Source organism: Neolamprologus multifasciatus, chromosome 17, assembly GCF_963576455.1.
Source record: "Neolamprologus multifasciatus chromosome 17, fNeoMul1.2, whole genome shotgun sequence".
Taxonomy (NCBI): domain Eukaryota; kingdom Metazoa; phylum Chordata; class Actinopteri; order Cichliformes; family Cichlidae; genus Neolamprologus; species Neolamprologus multifasciatus.
Window position 1 is genome coordinate 6,619,468 of NC_140455.1, and position 15,998 is coordinate 6,635,465.

The 15,998-nt window shown below is 39.3% G+C and overlaps 1 protein-coding gene across 3 annotated transcripts in view; it reads right to left on the reverse strand.

Moving 5' to 3' along the window:
* The window catches only part of lrp8 (low density lipoprotein receptor-related protein 8, apolipoprotein e receptor), a 172,162-nt gene that overhangs the window by 78,923 nt on the left and 77,241 nt on the right, over window positions 1-15,998 (reverse strand). For all 3 annotated transcript variants that reach the window (XM_085138715.1, XM_085138714.1, XM_085138716.1), the window contains exon 3: window positions 12,985-13,107. In XM_085138715.1, the coding sequence (XP_084994841.1) occupies window positions 12,985-13,107 (123 nt within the window). The remainder of the gene's footprint in view (window positions 1-12,984; window positions 13,108-15,998) is intronic.

Below are 15,998 nucleotides of genomic sequence, written 5' to 3' on the forward strand. Positions count from 1 at the left end.
GCAAATTAGGTGATGACGTCATTTAGCGACTTCTAGCGACTTTTAGGACAGCCAATAGCGATTTTCCTTACTGAGGAGTTGGCAACACTGGTGAGAACAACAAAACAATACTGTGAACCTATGACAATAACAAAACAGTAGGGGTGCAACAATACTCGTATCGATATTGAACCGTTCGATACAGGGCTTTCAGGTTGGTACGCATATGTATCGAACAATACAATTTTTTATTTTTATTTTATCAACTTTTCTTCTGACGATGCTGTCTGTGTTGAGCGCTCAGTGGATCTGCGTTCGACTACTCCACCTAGGCTGCACTGTCGAGTGCAGATCCACTGAGCGCAGCGCAAGCTAGCAAGACAGAAGCTAAGCTCGTTGCAACATGGCAACTGCCTTAACGCTACCAAACTGAGCCTCCCCCACCCTCATTCAGATCTGGCGTTTGGAACTATTTTGGTTTTCATGTGACGTATGACCCTGAAGGTAAGCGCATCATGGACAAAAGTAAAACAGTATGTCCGATGTGCCACGCAACGCTCAATTGATGGGAACTAGTGCGTTAGCGCAGTTAGCTTGTTAACGTGTTGACGCCGTCCAGCCCCACGCATGGGGTGATCCGTGGTAACTCGTTGACGGAGATTTGCGGCGTTATGGCGTTAAAGTCATTTTAGCAAGATTTACGCTGACAGCACTAGTGGGAACACAACAAATATGACTGCACATTTACGCCGACATCATCCTAGTGCAAAGACAAGTGGAAGCAGACAAAAACAACAAGCACGCATGCTACAAACTTTACCCGAGTCATTTAGACAGCCGTTAGCACATGATTCTCCTTATGGGGACCTGATATGTTTAATACGCTGCTGAGAATATAGCCCAGAAGAAGTGTATAGTATAGCTTTTATTTTGGAAAGAGCCATTTCTCTGTAATAAACCCTCTTTTCCAAAGATGAGTGATTTCTCAATCAGATAGATTTTTTTAATTTTATTTTGTTGTTTCAGAAACAATAAATTTAAAAACTTTACTTTTGAGTTAAAATATATATTTATAATTTTAATAAATGACAAATTAAAAAGGCATGAACATTTTTGTGTATCGAAAAAATATCGAACCGTCACACCAAAGTATCGAACCGAACCGAACCGTGAATTTTGTGTATCGTTGCACACCTACAAAACAGCCACAAGTCCAAAGTAAGATCTGAAAAGCCTATGGGGATAGATAACCAACAGCGGCCCCCTGCCATCAGGATGCAAACCGGTGTCACTGCAGCTATATACAACCATGGCAACAAAGTTTCTCCAGATGTGAATTTTTGAGCTGTGTGTTTGAAAGCATGTAACAGTGAGTGACAACATGCCTATTAGAATTCAAAATTCTTGCCCTCAGTTCTGTGCAAACCTCTTAAATTCCCAGCCAAACTATTTCATTTTTTTCTGCAAATGAAAATGTGAATAAGGGCGGGTAGATTTCTCCTGCGGGTTTAGCTCACATATATTTCTCGTAGGTGATGCTGAAAATTTCCACTGAAAATTGCTCTCTCTCCCTCGTGCTCCCTCACTCTATTTTTCCCCTAACTCTATCCGGTGTGAAGGAGCAGGAGAACACGGTTGTTAAATGTGGAACCATTAGCACAGTCTAGACCTATGTGTCTGGGAGTGCCATGGGGGGAAGAAATACAGCGCAACACCAGCGCTTTCATAGGAAATTGCCACTTTCTTCCAACGGGGCCCTCTAAATTGTTGTTTAGTAGACGACGCATTGGGAATTAAAAATATTGCCAGTGGCTAGTGCCACATCTCTCAGCTGATGACAGAATGCAGGAAAGGGAGGTACACAAAATGGAAGGCGAAGGAGGGAAAAAAGGCAGTCAGGACTCTATTGAGGGATGCAGAGCGTCGCGCTGAACTTGATGGGGAAACTGAGCTAATTTCCTCTGAGGCACTTTATTGAAATGCAAGGGCAACGCACAAAAACAGATCTATAAAGAGAAACAAAGGCAGGTAAAATGACTTCTAAAGACTTCTCTGTAGAATTTTGAAAGAAAAATATTTCTGGCTCTGTGAAGCTGCCTCTCTCTCGCTCGCTCTCTCTCACACACACACACACACGCACGCACGTACGCATGCACGCACGCACGCACACACACACTAAATCTAGGCAATGGAAAACGGGTTTGGTCGAATTATAAATTTAACCAATTTTTTGTGGTCTTAAAAACAAGAGAAATAAATAAATAATTTCCTGGATAATTAATTTGAGTCCCAACGAGAAAATGGAACCCCACGGAGAATGTTTGAAAACGACAGCTGAATGAATCACACTTTATTACTGTAATTATCAAATGCAAAAAAGGCAATCTTTATATCCAGTCGTGCTTCTGCCATGTCGGCAAATTGTTATGCCCACACCCTCACGTTATACTGTTACCACACAGCTATTTAAATCACAAAACACCAGTTAAGTTATGCTGTATCAGCTTTAAGATTACTTGTGTTACGCATGCTTTGGTCATGGAGACAGCAGCTTCTCTTTATTTGCTGTTCTTCTTCTAGCTCCTAACACTAATTTTTCCATTGTAGACATTTTTGACAAATCAAAATTAGATGTAGGGCTGCTCGATTATGGCAAAAATGATAATCACGATTATTTTCACTGAAATTGAGATCTCGATTATTTGACAATATTTATTTAACAACAATGTATTGAATAATGACTTTAAAGATTATCATAAAATAATATAAAATAGTGTGCAAATACTGATAACAGTGCAAATGTTTGCAATATAAAAAATAAATGAAAAATGTAAACATCTATGTTTAGTGAACTTTGCAGTGTTGCTCTGTGGTGCAGCTATGACACTGTAGTAAAGTTTACACACTGTGTCTACTTGATCCACGTCTGACTCCACGAACCCATAATGTTTCCACACCACTGAAGTTTTTTTTACCTCTCTTTTCAACCAACGGCAGTCACTCTCCTCTCCAAATAACTTCTGCTTAGCTTTCCGAGCTTCCCTCGGGTCCTCTTAATTGTTGTGACACGTGTTCTAAATGCAGAGAGGTGCGCTCGATTTGCCACACGGAGCAGCGTGAGAGTAAAGCACGAGGGAGGGGCTAATAATTGGCTCAGTCATTTTTAATGATCGTTGACAGCCCAGATCGTAATCGAGATTAAAATTCGATTAATTTAGCAGCCCTAATTAGATGCATTTAAATATCTATATGAAACTCATCTTAAAAAAAAATAAAAAATCACTCTTATCACTTCCTACATGCAAACTGTTCACAAACTCCTCTGTATACCAAAGTATTCAAGAGTCAATTGTGAGGCCACCTCCCTGAAATCCTAAAGACTGGCCACAAATTGGGTCATGCAACAGCAAACACAGCAGCCAATCTATAACAGAATGGCTGAAAAAAGAAAACAATCAAGGTGTTGCAATGGTCCAAAGTCCAAACCTCAACCCAGCTGGAATGCTGTGGAAAGATCTCAGAGCTCTGTGTAAACAAATTCCCGCAAACCTCAATGAACTAAACAACACTTTAAAGAACATGAACAATGTAAAGACTGATTCTAAATGTAAAGTCAGGTAGTTCTAGAAGCTATTGAATCAATGGGTGTGTTTAATTTCTCACAGGACTGCATAGAGTCCCTCTTTCATAAACCCCGCCCCATGGAATAAGTCAGCTTAAAGCCCTTTTCCACTAGTACCTACCTAGATTGGCTTGACGTGACTCGACTCGGATCACCTAATGTGTGTGGGGTCATTATAGCAACACGATTGAACGTCCTGTAACGTCATTGGTATGCAACATATACACCACAACAAAGGAGGACGTCGAGGCGATGGTATACCAGCTGCTCGGTCTGTGGCTTTTGGTCAGACTCGGGACACACGATGCTGTTTTTATGCAGCCATTTTCTTCGTTGCCAAGTTTTAAAAAATGGCGGTTTTCATTTTTCGTGAAGGAGCTCGCCTCTGATTGCTTGGAACCACGGCCAAGTAGGTACCTAGTACCAGGTACTACAACCTAACGGAAAACCCTAAAAGCGTTTTCGTACCGTGCCGAGCCGAGCCGACCTGAGTAGGTACCAGTGGAAAAACGCTATTACTGTATAGACATGACATGGGGAATGCTCAATTTTGTAAGCTCATCCTTGGGTTATGCATATATCCTCCTGAGAAGCAGCCTATTCAATGATATCCTCTTTAAGTGATATTTGTTTTTGGTCTATATCTTGTGACTTATTTGAGCTACCCTACTAAGTCCTGACGAACTAAATAAAGGACATCCTGGGCTTTCCACTGATATCTCATGTGTTTGGATGGCCTTTCTACAAAAAAAGATCCTTTTTTCCTTGGTTCTTTGGAGGATGAATCTCATTTTTACTGATAAATGTGTTATTCAGACCTGAGGTGTGGTACAATAGAGTCACAAAACTCATGTTAGTCTTCTGTGGTTACATAATGGTGGGTTGTAGATTCAATCACAATAAACACAGTGATAGGCAAAAAGAAAGTGGTGAACTTTGGTGGCATTTAATTTTTTGCATGTTGCAGTCTGTGAATGACATTGAGCTCGTAGCAACTAAAAGAACATGCAGCAAGACACTAGACTTCATTGTCTCTGAAGTAGCTAGGTGATCTCCTAATATTCACTCATATATTTCCAGTGTTCATAACCATATAACAGCTTTTGAATGTTGATTTTCTTTTGCACAGCTCTTAAATTTGCACGTTTTTAGTGTGTCCTTTAATGACAGGTCACTTGCTTTCTCCCAGACTGAAAGAACAAGGAAGGCAGACAGGTAGAGAGAGTTGGATAAAAGAGAGGGAGAGGCCACCTGGGAAATTATGGCAGGTGCTGCCGCCGCCTCAAGCATGAAAGTGAAGCCGTCCGACAGTGCAACTCACTGGATCCTTCCCTTCTACGTTCCAAAATAATTAACTCGCACACCCTCCTGCCTCCTCGCTATAATACGTTGACCTGCCTATTGTCTCAGCACACAGAGACAAGGCAAAGCCTACCTCATGACACAGAAGGAGGTGAAACTGATGACAGAGAGGACAGAGACGATGAACGAATAGGAGAAGCTGGCAATTAGGGCAATGCTGTATAGTTAAACATTAGATGACACTTATTGTATTTTCACCTGAGACATTGTGACTGTCAGTTTTGAATTCAAAATTCTCAATGTGTTCATCTTGACTTAATATCACTGAGATATTATGATCAGCTCTTCATCGTGACCGATAAAGAGTCTAACCTTCCTCTTTACTATAAAAGCATTGCAACTTTAGCCAACTAAATATCTATTAGAGTAAGAAAAATAGCAGCCGTCCTCCATCGACCTTGCCCGACAATTTCAATATTTTTTGCTAAAGTTGTTTCCTCAGACGTGCCATAATTACCAGGTCAAAAAAAAAAGAATCTGAAGAGTGGCGACTGGATATAAGCGCTATAAATCATCGCTACTAGAAATTGGGAAAGACGTCCTGCTGTGATGAGAGACTCTGCTTTGACAGTTTGTGTCTTTAGATGTATGAGTTTCATCAGATGGAATGAAATCATGGCACTTATAAAGCCCGGTGGGGTTGGGTAAGTTGATAAAAAAATGATCTAATGAGATTATAAATATAAAAAAAGGACTAAACAGAGGCACAGTTTTCAAAGTGTGACACTATATTCATGGCCTTTAATGACACATTGGAACTCAATATTGTAATCTTGTAGTATTAAAAGAAGAATTTTAGGGAAAATATCCCGAGTTCAAGGCCCTGGAATGGAGTTGTATTTGAAGCAAAGAAACAAATGCTGCCAAATCCTTTATAGTTTCTTCTGAGTAAATTAAGGAATAATTGCTTTCTTATCATATCAAAGAGCTAAAGCGAATAATAAGACTGTTGCTTTCTCGGTTTTATCCCACTGTGTTTATCCTATCCTATCATGAATGATGATTTGAGATGACTCGACTTATAAAGTTATCACAATTCTCATTTCTGTTTGTCTAATTTTCTCTTATTATGCTTCACAATTAGAGGCTTTTCAGAACACTCTTTATCATCATGCCTCCGAGTGTGAAAAATGCCTGAGTAGACTTAGACTACTTCTACTGATAATAAGTCTTTTGTACTGTGAATATAAAATATCCTCCACAACTTCCAAAACACACAAAGCCTAAGCACTCTTGAACAGTTTTTGCTTTTTATACAACGTTTTCAAGCATCACTTGGACTGACGGGGCCACCGGAAAGGTTAGACGTTGCTCCATATGCAGTTAAATAAGGGGTGCAGAGTGTCTCGTGTTCGGTAACTTTTATCTACATGGGGACACTTAGACGGTGAGGAGTCCTCACTTTCATCCCAGAACTATAGATATGCACCAGCAGAGACAGAATGCACATACAGATGGGGTTTTAAATAATACTTGAGAGACACTACACAGCTCCTTTAATCAGCCCTGATTGTCAAACTGCAGGATCTTGTTGATGCCACTCAGAGTAAATGGATGCTGTAATGTCTAGACCCCAGAAATTCAGGGCTTTGATGTCTGGTAAATGGACTGGGTTCCCAGTAGCATGGAACATTATGAAAATTTAAAAGAGAGGTCATCTGTCTGGTCATTTTCACATGACTGTAGTACATAATGAGTCTATTTTTCTAAACTGATAACTGCAGTTGATGCAGGAACCCTAACATAGTGCCAAAATGCAATGAAGATGCTTAAGGTATTTATCTAGTATTTCAAGGCTAATTACCTCAAGAGTTTTTTCTGTTATACTTACATCAGACTCATAATAATATAATTGAGTAAAACAACTTAAAATAAAACTATTAAAACAGAAAATTATTACTTTTATTTTATTGTCTTCGTGTGTTATTCTACATCTGTTCTGCTTGATTTCTTCCTCACCACCAGCTGGTTGCAGCAGATGACTGTCCTTCCCTGAGCCTGTTTCTGCAGCAGGTTCCATCCTGTTAAAAGGGAGTTTTTCCTTCCCACTCTCGCCAAGTGTTTGGTCATGGTGACAATATACAGTTGCATGTTATTGTGATTTAGTGCTACATAAACAGAACTGAATTGAAAAGTTGAACTGAATATACTTAATGGTGAAGTAGTCAAAAAGTCAGAAAACAGTCAAACAGATAAAGTTAATCATTGTTTGGACTTTATGTTCAAGAGCCCCTTAAAAACATTGCACGATCTGATATCCTCGTGTTGGTGTTGTTCCCAGATCATCATACTAAAGGTTGTTCCAGGATCAACATTGCAAGTGACCAATCAGAATGTTGTGATGTCATACTTTTGCGACTTCGGGAAAAACCGGCGTAAAACAAAAAACTGTACTTAAGCTGCGAGAAACTGCCTTTGTCCGCCGATCAACGGACCCTAACCCTAACCCTTTAATAAACGCTAAGCAGAACTGATATTGTCCTTGCAACATTGGAATTTCATAAATGCACGAATGGGTTGGTGCGCAAAAGAATAACGTCACAATAATGTGATTGGTCACTTGCAATGTTGAACCTGGAACAACATTTTCATGATGATCTGGGAACAACACCAACACGAGGATATCAGATCATCCAAAAACATTAATGATGTTCTTCAATAATCAAATCATATTTTGAATGGAACTTTGTACCATGCAAAAAAAAAAATGCACGTACAATCCATTTGCAAAGTGCTAAAATTAGCAGTGATAATGTTAATCCAGAGTATTATCCTGGCAATGCCACTGTGAAATCAGCTTTGCTACATTGGCTAAATTGTTTGCAATGCCGAAAATTAAAACCTTATGTGAACATAATGTAAACATTAGCAACCTACTCGATAACCATCCTACCATTTTAGTTTGTGCCTTGTGAGCAAAATATAATATGAACATATTTAATAAATTAAATTAAAAATACTTTTTACTAAACTTTATGTTTCTGTATCTAGGATGATCATCGAGAATCATGTAAATGGGGGGGCGATCGTGGCTCAAGAGTTGGGAGTTCGCCTTATAATCGGAAGGTTGCCGGTTCGAGCCCCGGCTCGGACAGTCTCGGTCGTTGTGTCCTTGGGCAAGACACTTCACCCGTTGCCTACTGGTGGTGGTCAGAGGGCCCGGTGGCGCCAGTGTCCGGCAGCCTCGCCTCTGTCAGTGCGCCCTAGGGTGGCTGTGGCTACAATGTAGCTTGCCATCACCAGTGTGTGAATGGGTGGATGACTGGATATGTAAAGCGCCTTGGGGTCCGTAGGGACTAGTAAAGTGCTATATTTACAGGCCATTTACCATTTACCATTTAAATCAACTGGTATTGGTACTACTTGATTTCTGGTATTGTGACCTCCTTCATTTCTTGTATGGACTACAAAGTGCAGCAACATTTGCAGCAACAATGCATGTAAAACTTATTTATATTTAGAAATGTATTTAAACATGGTTCTTAAACACTGAAGTATTTAGCTTAGTTTGTAACACCAATTTGCATAACTAATTATTAAAAAGGTGTTTTAAAAAAGTGCCACTTTGATTAAACTTTTCAAGCGTTTTAAGTGGAAAGCAACTGATTCAAATATATATGTTGTAGTTTGATGTTTGTTTACTTACTTTAAATGTTGCTGTTGAGCAATGTGAATTTATGATACTTCAATCGCAATTTATGATGCAGCTATTAAACAAAAATGTGTGCACGGTAATAAATGGTAGGCACGGTCTCTGTTTGAATTTGCTTGGACCTGGCGTGTCCTCCGTATGGCCGTGTAGGTTTTCTCTGGTTTCTCTGGAGAAAACGTTCAGTGCAGAACACTGCACACTCTTTCATGCATCAACCAGCACTCGTCTGATTGAACATTTTCTCCAGAATCCCCTCCAGGCCCAGGTTCATTTTCAGACTTATAATTACAGAGAGCTACAGAGAGGCCTGCCTCTGTGTGTGTGTGTGTGTGTGTGTGTGTGTGTGTGTGTGTCGAGAGAGAGTGTGAGAGTGTGAGAGTGTGCGTGTGTGGTTTCAGAGGCGTCATCGGAGGTCCATAGTTAATCAGCAGGCGACCCGAAGTCTCGGGGATCAGCTCATCGATTCCCTCCTGGGGCAATCAATTCTATCAAAGGCATTACTTAAACTGAACTCAGATCAGAAAGTGGGAGACAAACTGCCCAGAAGAAATCACAAGGACAAAGTAAAGAATGTGACACAAGGCGGTAGAAGGCTGTAAGAAAGGGGTGTATATACAGTTTATACTTTAGGACAAAGTCAAATGTGCTGAGTGAGAAACAGAAAAAAAGGAAGATCTTAGTGAAGATGATGATGATGCTGTTAGAACTGGCTCAGATAATAAAATACAGAAGGTAACAAAAAAGAAACAATGAATCCAGATATACTTTGTTTCTATAGACTGTCTCACTCAATTAATGGTAGATCTTTTCAAGATTTTTTTTAACTATTCATATTAAATGCTTTTCTCCAAGACTATCTTCAAAACACTACGTGAATTAGATTCCTGTATGAAATAGAGAGAAAAATATTTATCACGATATACATTTGAAAATTTGTGATAATGATATAACTGACGATATAATTGACACTAGACAAAATACTTTACAACTCCACAACTTTATTAGTGCAAAAAAACCCCACCATCAATGTATTTTCACTTAAACAAGCAGCTGTTTTTTATGTGCATTAAAGTTATATAAAAATTTAACAGTGCAAATTCCTTGGTGACAGTTTAACCAAAAGGCATTTCTAGTGGAAATTGGCCGACATATCCTGAGCATAACCATGTATAATATCCACAAAACTTAAAAAGAGGTTATACACACATAATACGGTAATATTATGTTGAAGCACGGTACGTATCACTCCGCGAGGCTCCTGCCTACGATAGCCGTAATGCTCCGACAATCCATCAAGCGGTGCGGGTTTGTAGCTTAGCAAAGTCGTACTAAAACATTTGACAGATTTTCAAGCGCCATGTACCACATAAAATTGTTTCGAGGTCAGTAAAAACAACCAGAATTCATACATAAGGCACACGGGATTATAAGAGGCGCTGTCGATTTTCAGAAAAATCAAAGGATTGATTTTAAGTGTGCCGTATTTTCCAAACAACATGGTAATAACGACGGCCCGCTAGCATGCTCTACCAAAAATAGTGCTTTGTTGTGTATCTGACGGATGAAAGCTAAACCAGTTCCACATCACTGAAGTTGCAGCATTTTTACAAACCAATTCTGGTTCATCCGTTTTATTCAATGATCTGCTTTCACCGCCATGCTTTTTCCGCCGTGTGCGTATGAAAACAAAGGCACTGTCAATGCACGTTTTACCCATATTCTATCGCAATATTTCATTTTTCTATCGTTGCCCAACATTATACCGGTATTACCGTGAACGGTATGATATGGCCCAGCCCTAGTATGAAATATGGTTGCTTGTGTAGTCAAGCACTAAAAAAACTAGATTAGTCAGAAACACACATTAACGTTTCCAGAAAAATGTACTTTGTTAATACTATTCTGATGTTTGCAAGAAAGCGTAGAGAGCAAACTTAGACATTCCATTACATGCACATAAACCCATCTGGACACACACAGCTATGAGGATCAATGGCTGGGAAAGTTACAGAAGCTCTGACAGTGTCTGACCTTGATTGGATGTAATGAGATTTAACCACAAGTCCACTAATCTGATGAAATGACCTACAGATTCACCTCGTGATGAATACTAAATAAGAGCATCGACTCTAGTTTTTTTCACATGCTTATGCCAGTGCGTGCGCTTGGATCACTCATAGGCACGTGCATGAATGCACGCACCCACACACGTCCTTGGCCTATCCCAATCATACTTATTACTTTAAGGATCTTCAAAGAGTCCTTTGATCACCTCTTTGGAAATCATCTTTTAAAAAAAACTGCAAATAGGTGTTAGCCTTTTTGAAAAAGAAGGAAGTGGGAAGTCAAGGCACCACTAGCTAAGATGAATTTCTGTAAAATGCCAGTGATCGCTACTAATAAACAGATAATTCATCTACGTCAAAACTGAAAGCCATCATGCTTTCATGTTGACTACACCCCTTATGCTCGTTTCTTCCAAAACTATCTTAGAGCACGCTTACTATAATCATTTGATACAAATATTTCTCAAGTTTATTTTTTCCCCCACAGATTTATTGAAAGTTACTGACTACTCCAAGACTCAATCTTTGAAACCTCCTGGTCTGTGTTATAAACAACAAATTTCCCACACATGGCACAAATAAAGGTTATCTTATCTTAAACAGCTTGAACATGTAGTTAACAAACAAGAAAAAGAAAAGTATTCATAAAGTTTAAAGCTATATATATCTTAGTAAAAGCCTCTTATATCAAAGAAGTCCTTTAACGTCTACCAATTTTACCACAGGCCATTAGCCTCCCATCCAAAAACAAAAAGTAAAGTCTTTAAACACTTGAGCTTCAGTGAGCTTCTGTTTCCACCACACTAACACATACACTATGTAAAGTACTGTGGCTTGTTGGAGGTTGCTGAAGTAACTCTCTTTTTAGGTGTGAAATCGAAGCACACTGTGTTGTTCTCAGACATGCCCGGATTAGTGTTGTTGTTCCAGACAATATGATTTGGCACAAGCATTCCCACTCCTACCTCGACGACATCTAGCTTTAGATATACTGAGCCCAGCCCCATCGTTCATCGAATCAACGTTTTCAGACATTTACTCTCAGGATTTTTCCTACCATGCTTTTCCCTTCTAGTCAAATTTCCATTGATATATTTCAATACAGCACTTTGTGAACAACCAACCTTTCTGGAAATAACTTCTGTGGTTTACCCCGCACGTCATTTGAACAAGTTTCAAGTTAACGTCTTGTCCATGATTGAGGTCACATGTACTGAACTAAACTCAGTGATACTCGGTATTTACGTTGCATGAATAGCTGTCTATGCAAACCCAAATTAGATCATTTGAGACACTTGATTACTGATTTTCAGGAATCTGTTATTTTGGCTATATTGATATATATGATGAATGGAGAACTGATGATAGTTTACATTTTTTAATTCAAAGAAACGTATTACTTTTTTTAAAATTGACAATATTCAAACTTTTGAGATGGACTAATTTGTGCAGAGGAACATTTCTCAGTTTTTTTTCCAGGTATCTATTATGTATTATAATGTTGCATGTTTTGCAACATTATGGCATCACTAATTTGAAGTGAGAAACAAAAATGTTGAAATGGACAGCTTATGGTTAACAGTTTTATAAACCTTTGAAATAATATAACGTGTATTAAGGAGAGAAGTACAGAATAATGTATTTCATTGTTAATGAGCTGCTGCATTCACAAATTCCAGAACAGACTCAAATTCAACTGCAGTCATTTTAATAATTACAGGAACACTAATAAAACCTTACATTACATTTGTCTGTGTAAAATATAACTACATTAGCTGCAATGCACCGTAACTATCAAACAGCATTACAGTTACAGGGTTAAAGTGATAATATGTGAACTTGGACAAGATGGGGGAAAAAAGTTTCTAAAATGCACTGCGTGACTGAACATGTAATTTAGAGAATTTTTTTCTCGTGTCATGAGCTACTTAATGAGAACGAGATGAATTTAGGGCTCAGTAATTATTTCTAATTCGCACTTTGAGGATGCTCAGCAGACATCTTGTCCACTCTTCTGCCATCGAGGGCCTTGATCAAACCTTGTACAAAGGTTCCGAGTCTGCTGCTGAAGCAGACAACAAAAAAGCCACTAAATGCTATTTTCTGAGGCAATGTGCGAGAAACAGAAGGTTAGCACGGCGGCTGGCGAGCAGAAAATGTGACACACTGAAAATGAGTGACCTTGGGAGCGTTTTATGCTCAGGGAAGTTTGCGTGTGTGTATGTGTGCGTGCGTGCATATGTGCTGACAAAACTGACTTTGCTCACAGTTTGCCCAGTCAGTGTGGCTGTGCTGCTACTTACTGCAGATCGAATCGGCTTCATCTGAACCGTCTGCGCACTCTACTTCTCCGTCACAGCGCCACCTAGCAGGAAGACACTGTCCATTCTTACAGGTGAAATCTGTGGCTGCGCACGTCTTCTTCGCTGTGTAGAGAAGAGAAACATTCAACATTATCATATGGCCTCAAGAAAGCATTGTGTCTGCTGATACTCTGATAGTCATCAACACAGTGAATGATTGAATCAGATTAGGAATCAATCCATCCATTTTCTTAACTGCTTATCCAATTCAGGGTTGCGGGCAAAAGACAGGGTACACTCTGGACAGGTTACTAGTATAACACAGGGCTACGAGGGAGACAACCATTCATACCTACAGCCAAGTCTGAATAAGCAGTTAACCAAACAATCAAGTCTTTGGACTGTGGGAGGAAGACCGAATATCTGCAGAGAACATGCAAACTCTACACAGAAAGCCCCAGTCACCCGGCAGATCCGAAACCACTATTAGACAATATAATTGATATTTACTTGGACATAGTCTCTTAAGCACAGCAAACAATATCTGATTAAAGCTAAAAAAGAAAAGAAAAAACAATACTTTAGGAAAGATGTGATGTAGAAGTACGCACCAAGAAAACATGTCAAATGTTTTCACTTAACAAGTCAACAAGATAATTAAAATTGAACTTTAGTTGAGAGCAATTCTGAGCACCAACCAGTCCAATCTTAATTTAACCTACAGCAGGCAATGTTTCTACTTAGGCAGTCAGAGCATCAATGGTGTGTTAAAGTGCAACTTGTATCAGAACACGAGAGGGAATGAGGGTCGTTTGATTAGGTACCCTTTGTTTGTGCGTCTTCTTTGAGGCAGACTTAGTGGGTCAGGAACATGAGTCTGGTGATCCAATGTGTGATGGGTTTTATTTCTTTCGAATTCAAATAAATAACAGTGTTTCAGGTTGAATGAATGAGAAAAGCACCGGCAGCTTAACCAGGCCTCTTTCTGTAAGGATGTGTTGGATATACTACATGTGCTGTGGGGGTCAGAGGTTTTTCTCCATTTTTAACCACTGCATGATCCACCTTCCAGGCTAACGCTGGCTCTGTGTAGCAGTGATAGCTTACGGAGTCCAAAGGTTTTGTGCAGTCACTTTCTCCAAGCAAATGGAAAATTGAAGCACTTGGGTCTGTCACGGGAAAAGGTAAAAGAAATAAATAAAAAATCTCTCCCTGACAGTGAGAGCCAGTGAACAAGAGAAAGCACTCACCTGGCATGTTAGCGATGCCTTGGCTCACCATGATGAAATATATTGGGGGAAGGAGGTGGAGGGGGTTGACAAATGGCAAGAAAGTGTGCGAGTGTGAACAGCACTGTGCGTTTGGTGGTGTGTAGGCCAGATAATTTTATTCTGACAAGTGCATTTTTTTTCATATGCACCAGATACCTGATCTGCTGTGAACACAGGTTAGATATGAATACTGTGTGGACTTACAGTAGTCTAACTGAATCCTAGCTGACTAAAGAAAACTAGCAAAAGTCAAAAAAAATTGGGGGGTTAAATACGGTAGAGCAAAAAACAAACACCAATAGCTTAGTTTAACGTTAATGGAACGAGATAAAAAGCAAATCGGGATTTTGTCAAAATTGTGAACACAACTGAGACCGCAATTTAGTTGTTTGGACACCATATTATTAGGAGAAAGGGTTTGGTGTGTGTGTGTGTAGTCAGTCTATGGTATCAACGAAAGCAGAGTAACAACTGAAAGCCCAAAGGAAAGCTATAATAAAAAAGCACACACTGTGGAAAAGAGCATTATATCAGCAGTGGGGACTAATGCATTCTAAATGTGTACGTACAATTACTTAAATGAAATGATAATGTATGAAGAAAAGTCAGACAACCATTTGCTTGCACGCTCACCTGTACAGCACTCATACCAAGTACAGAAAAAAGGGAGTCTAGGGACATGTGGTGCAATAAATTGAAGGTGTAGGCATAGAATAAATGAAAAAGAGCATATCTCTTGGGATTCCAGACTAGTCAGAGCCAGAGACAAAAGTAAATAGAACGAGAAAGAGAAGAGAGGAGAGACTATAGGGGCAGAGAAAGAAAAGACAAGAGGGATACAAGCTGTTGAGGTGGGGTCTTGCGCAATGGCATTACTCTTCACAACAGACCACACAAATCCTTTTCCTTCCAACCAGCATGTTAACATAAATACCACCTCTTCCACTTTACCCTCCTTGTTTTTGTCTTTCCCTCCATCTCCACCTACAGCCTGATAAAACACAGGTCACAGTGTACACACCAGAATATTCCTTCCCCTTCACAATACATCTCTGCCCATAGCACAACACAGTCATTTTCAGCATAAGACTGCCTAATTTGGATAAAGATAAATATTGGTTCAGGTGAAAGACCTACAAGCAGGAGTTAAAGTGGGATTTGACAGATGATGAAACCCTAGGACTGGATGTAGCAGTGCAGCATGGAAAAAATAATAACTTATAAGTAAATTAGTTTTTATTAGGCTGCGATACTACTCAGATATTCATTGATCTTTGGGTTTAGCAGACTGAATTCATCAAGATATAAGTAGATGTTTCACAAGCTGTATCCCCGTGTCCTGATCCTTAAACACAAGAAGCTAGTAGAAAAGGTAGAATTCAACAAGTGAGCTTCATCACTTTAAAGTGATGCCGTGATGCAACTTCAAACTGACCATGAACGCCGTGGCTGCTCTGAACCAACATAGTTGATCATTAGAAGTTTAAACTAACCAGTTTAGCTAGCATCAACTCTACCAAACTGACAGTTTGTTTCATGCAAGCTTGAATAAGACAAAATTAGTATTAATGTACTTTAATTTTAGCTTTGTAGGTTTTCACATGAACATTACGCTATTTCGGATCGACAAAACTTAACCTTTGTTTACAACATATAATACAAGAGTTTTTGTAAAACTTAAGTATCAGTTAACTAATTTTCTTCTTATCTTATGTATGAAATGAAAATATAATTTCCCTGATG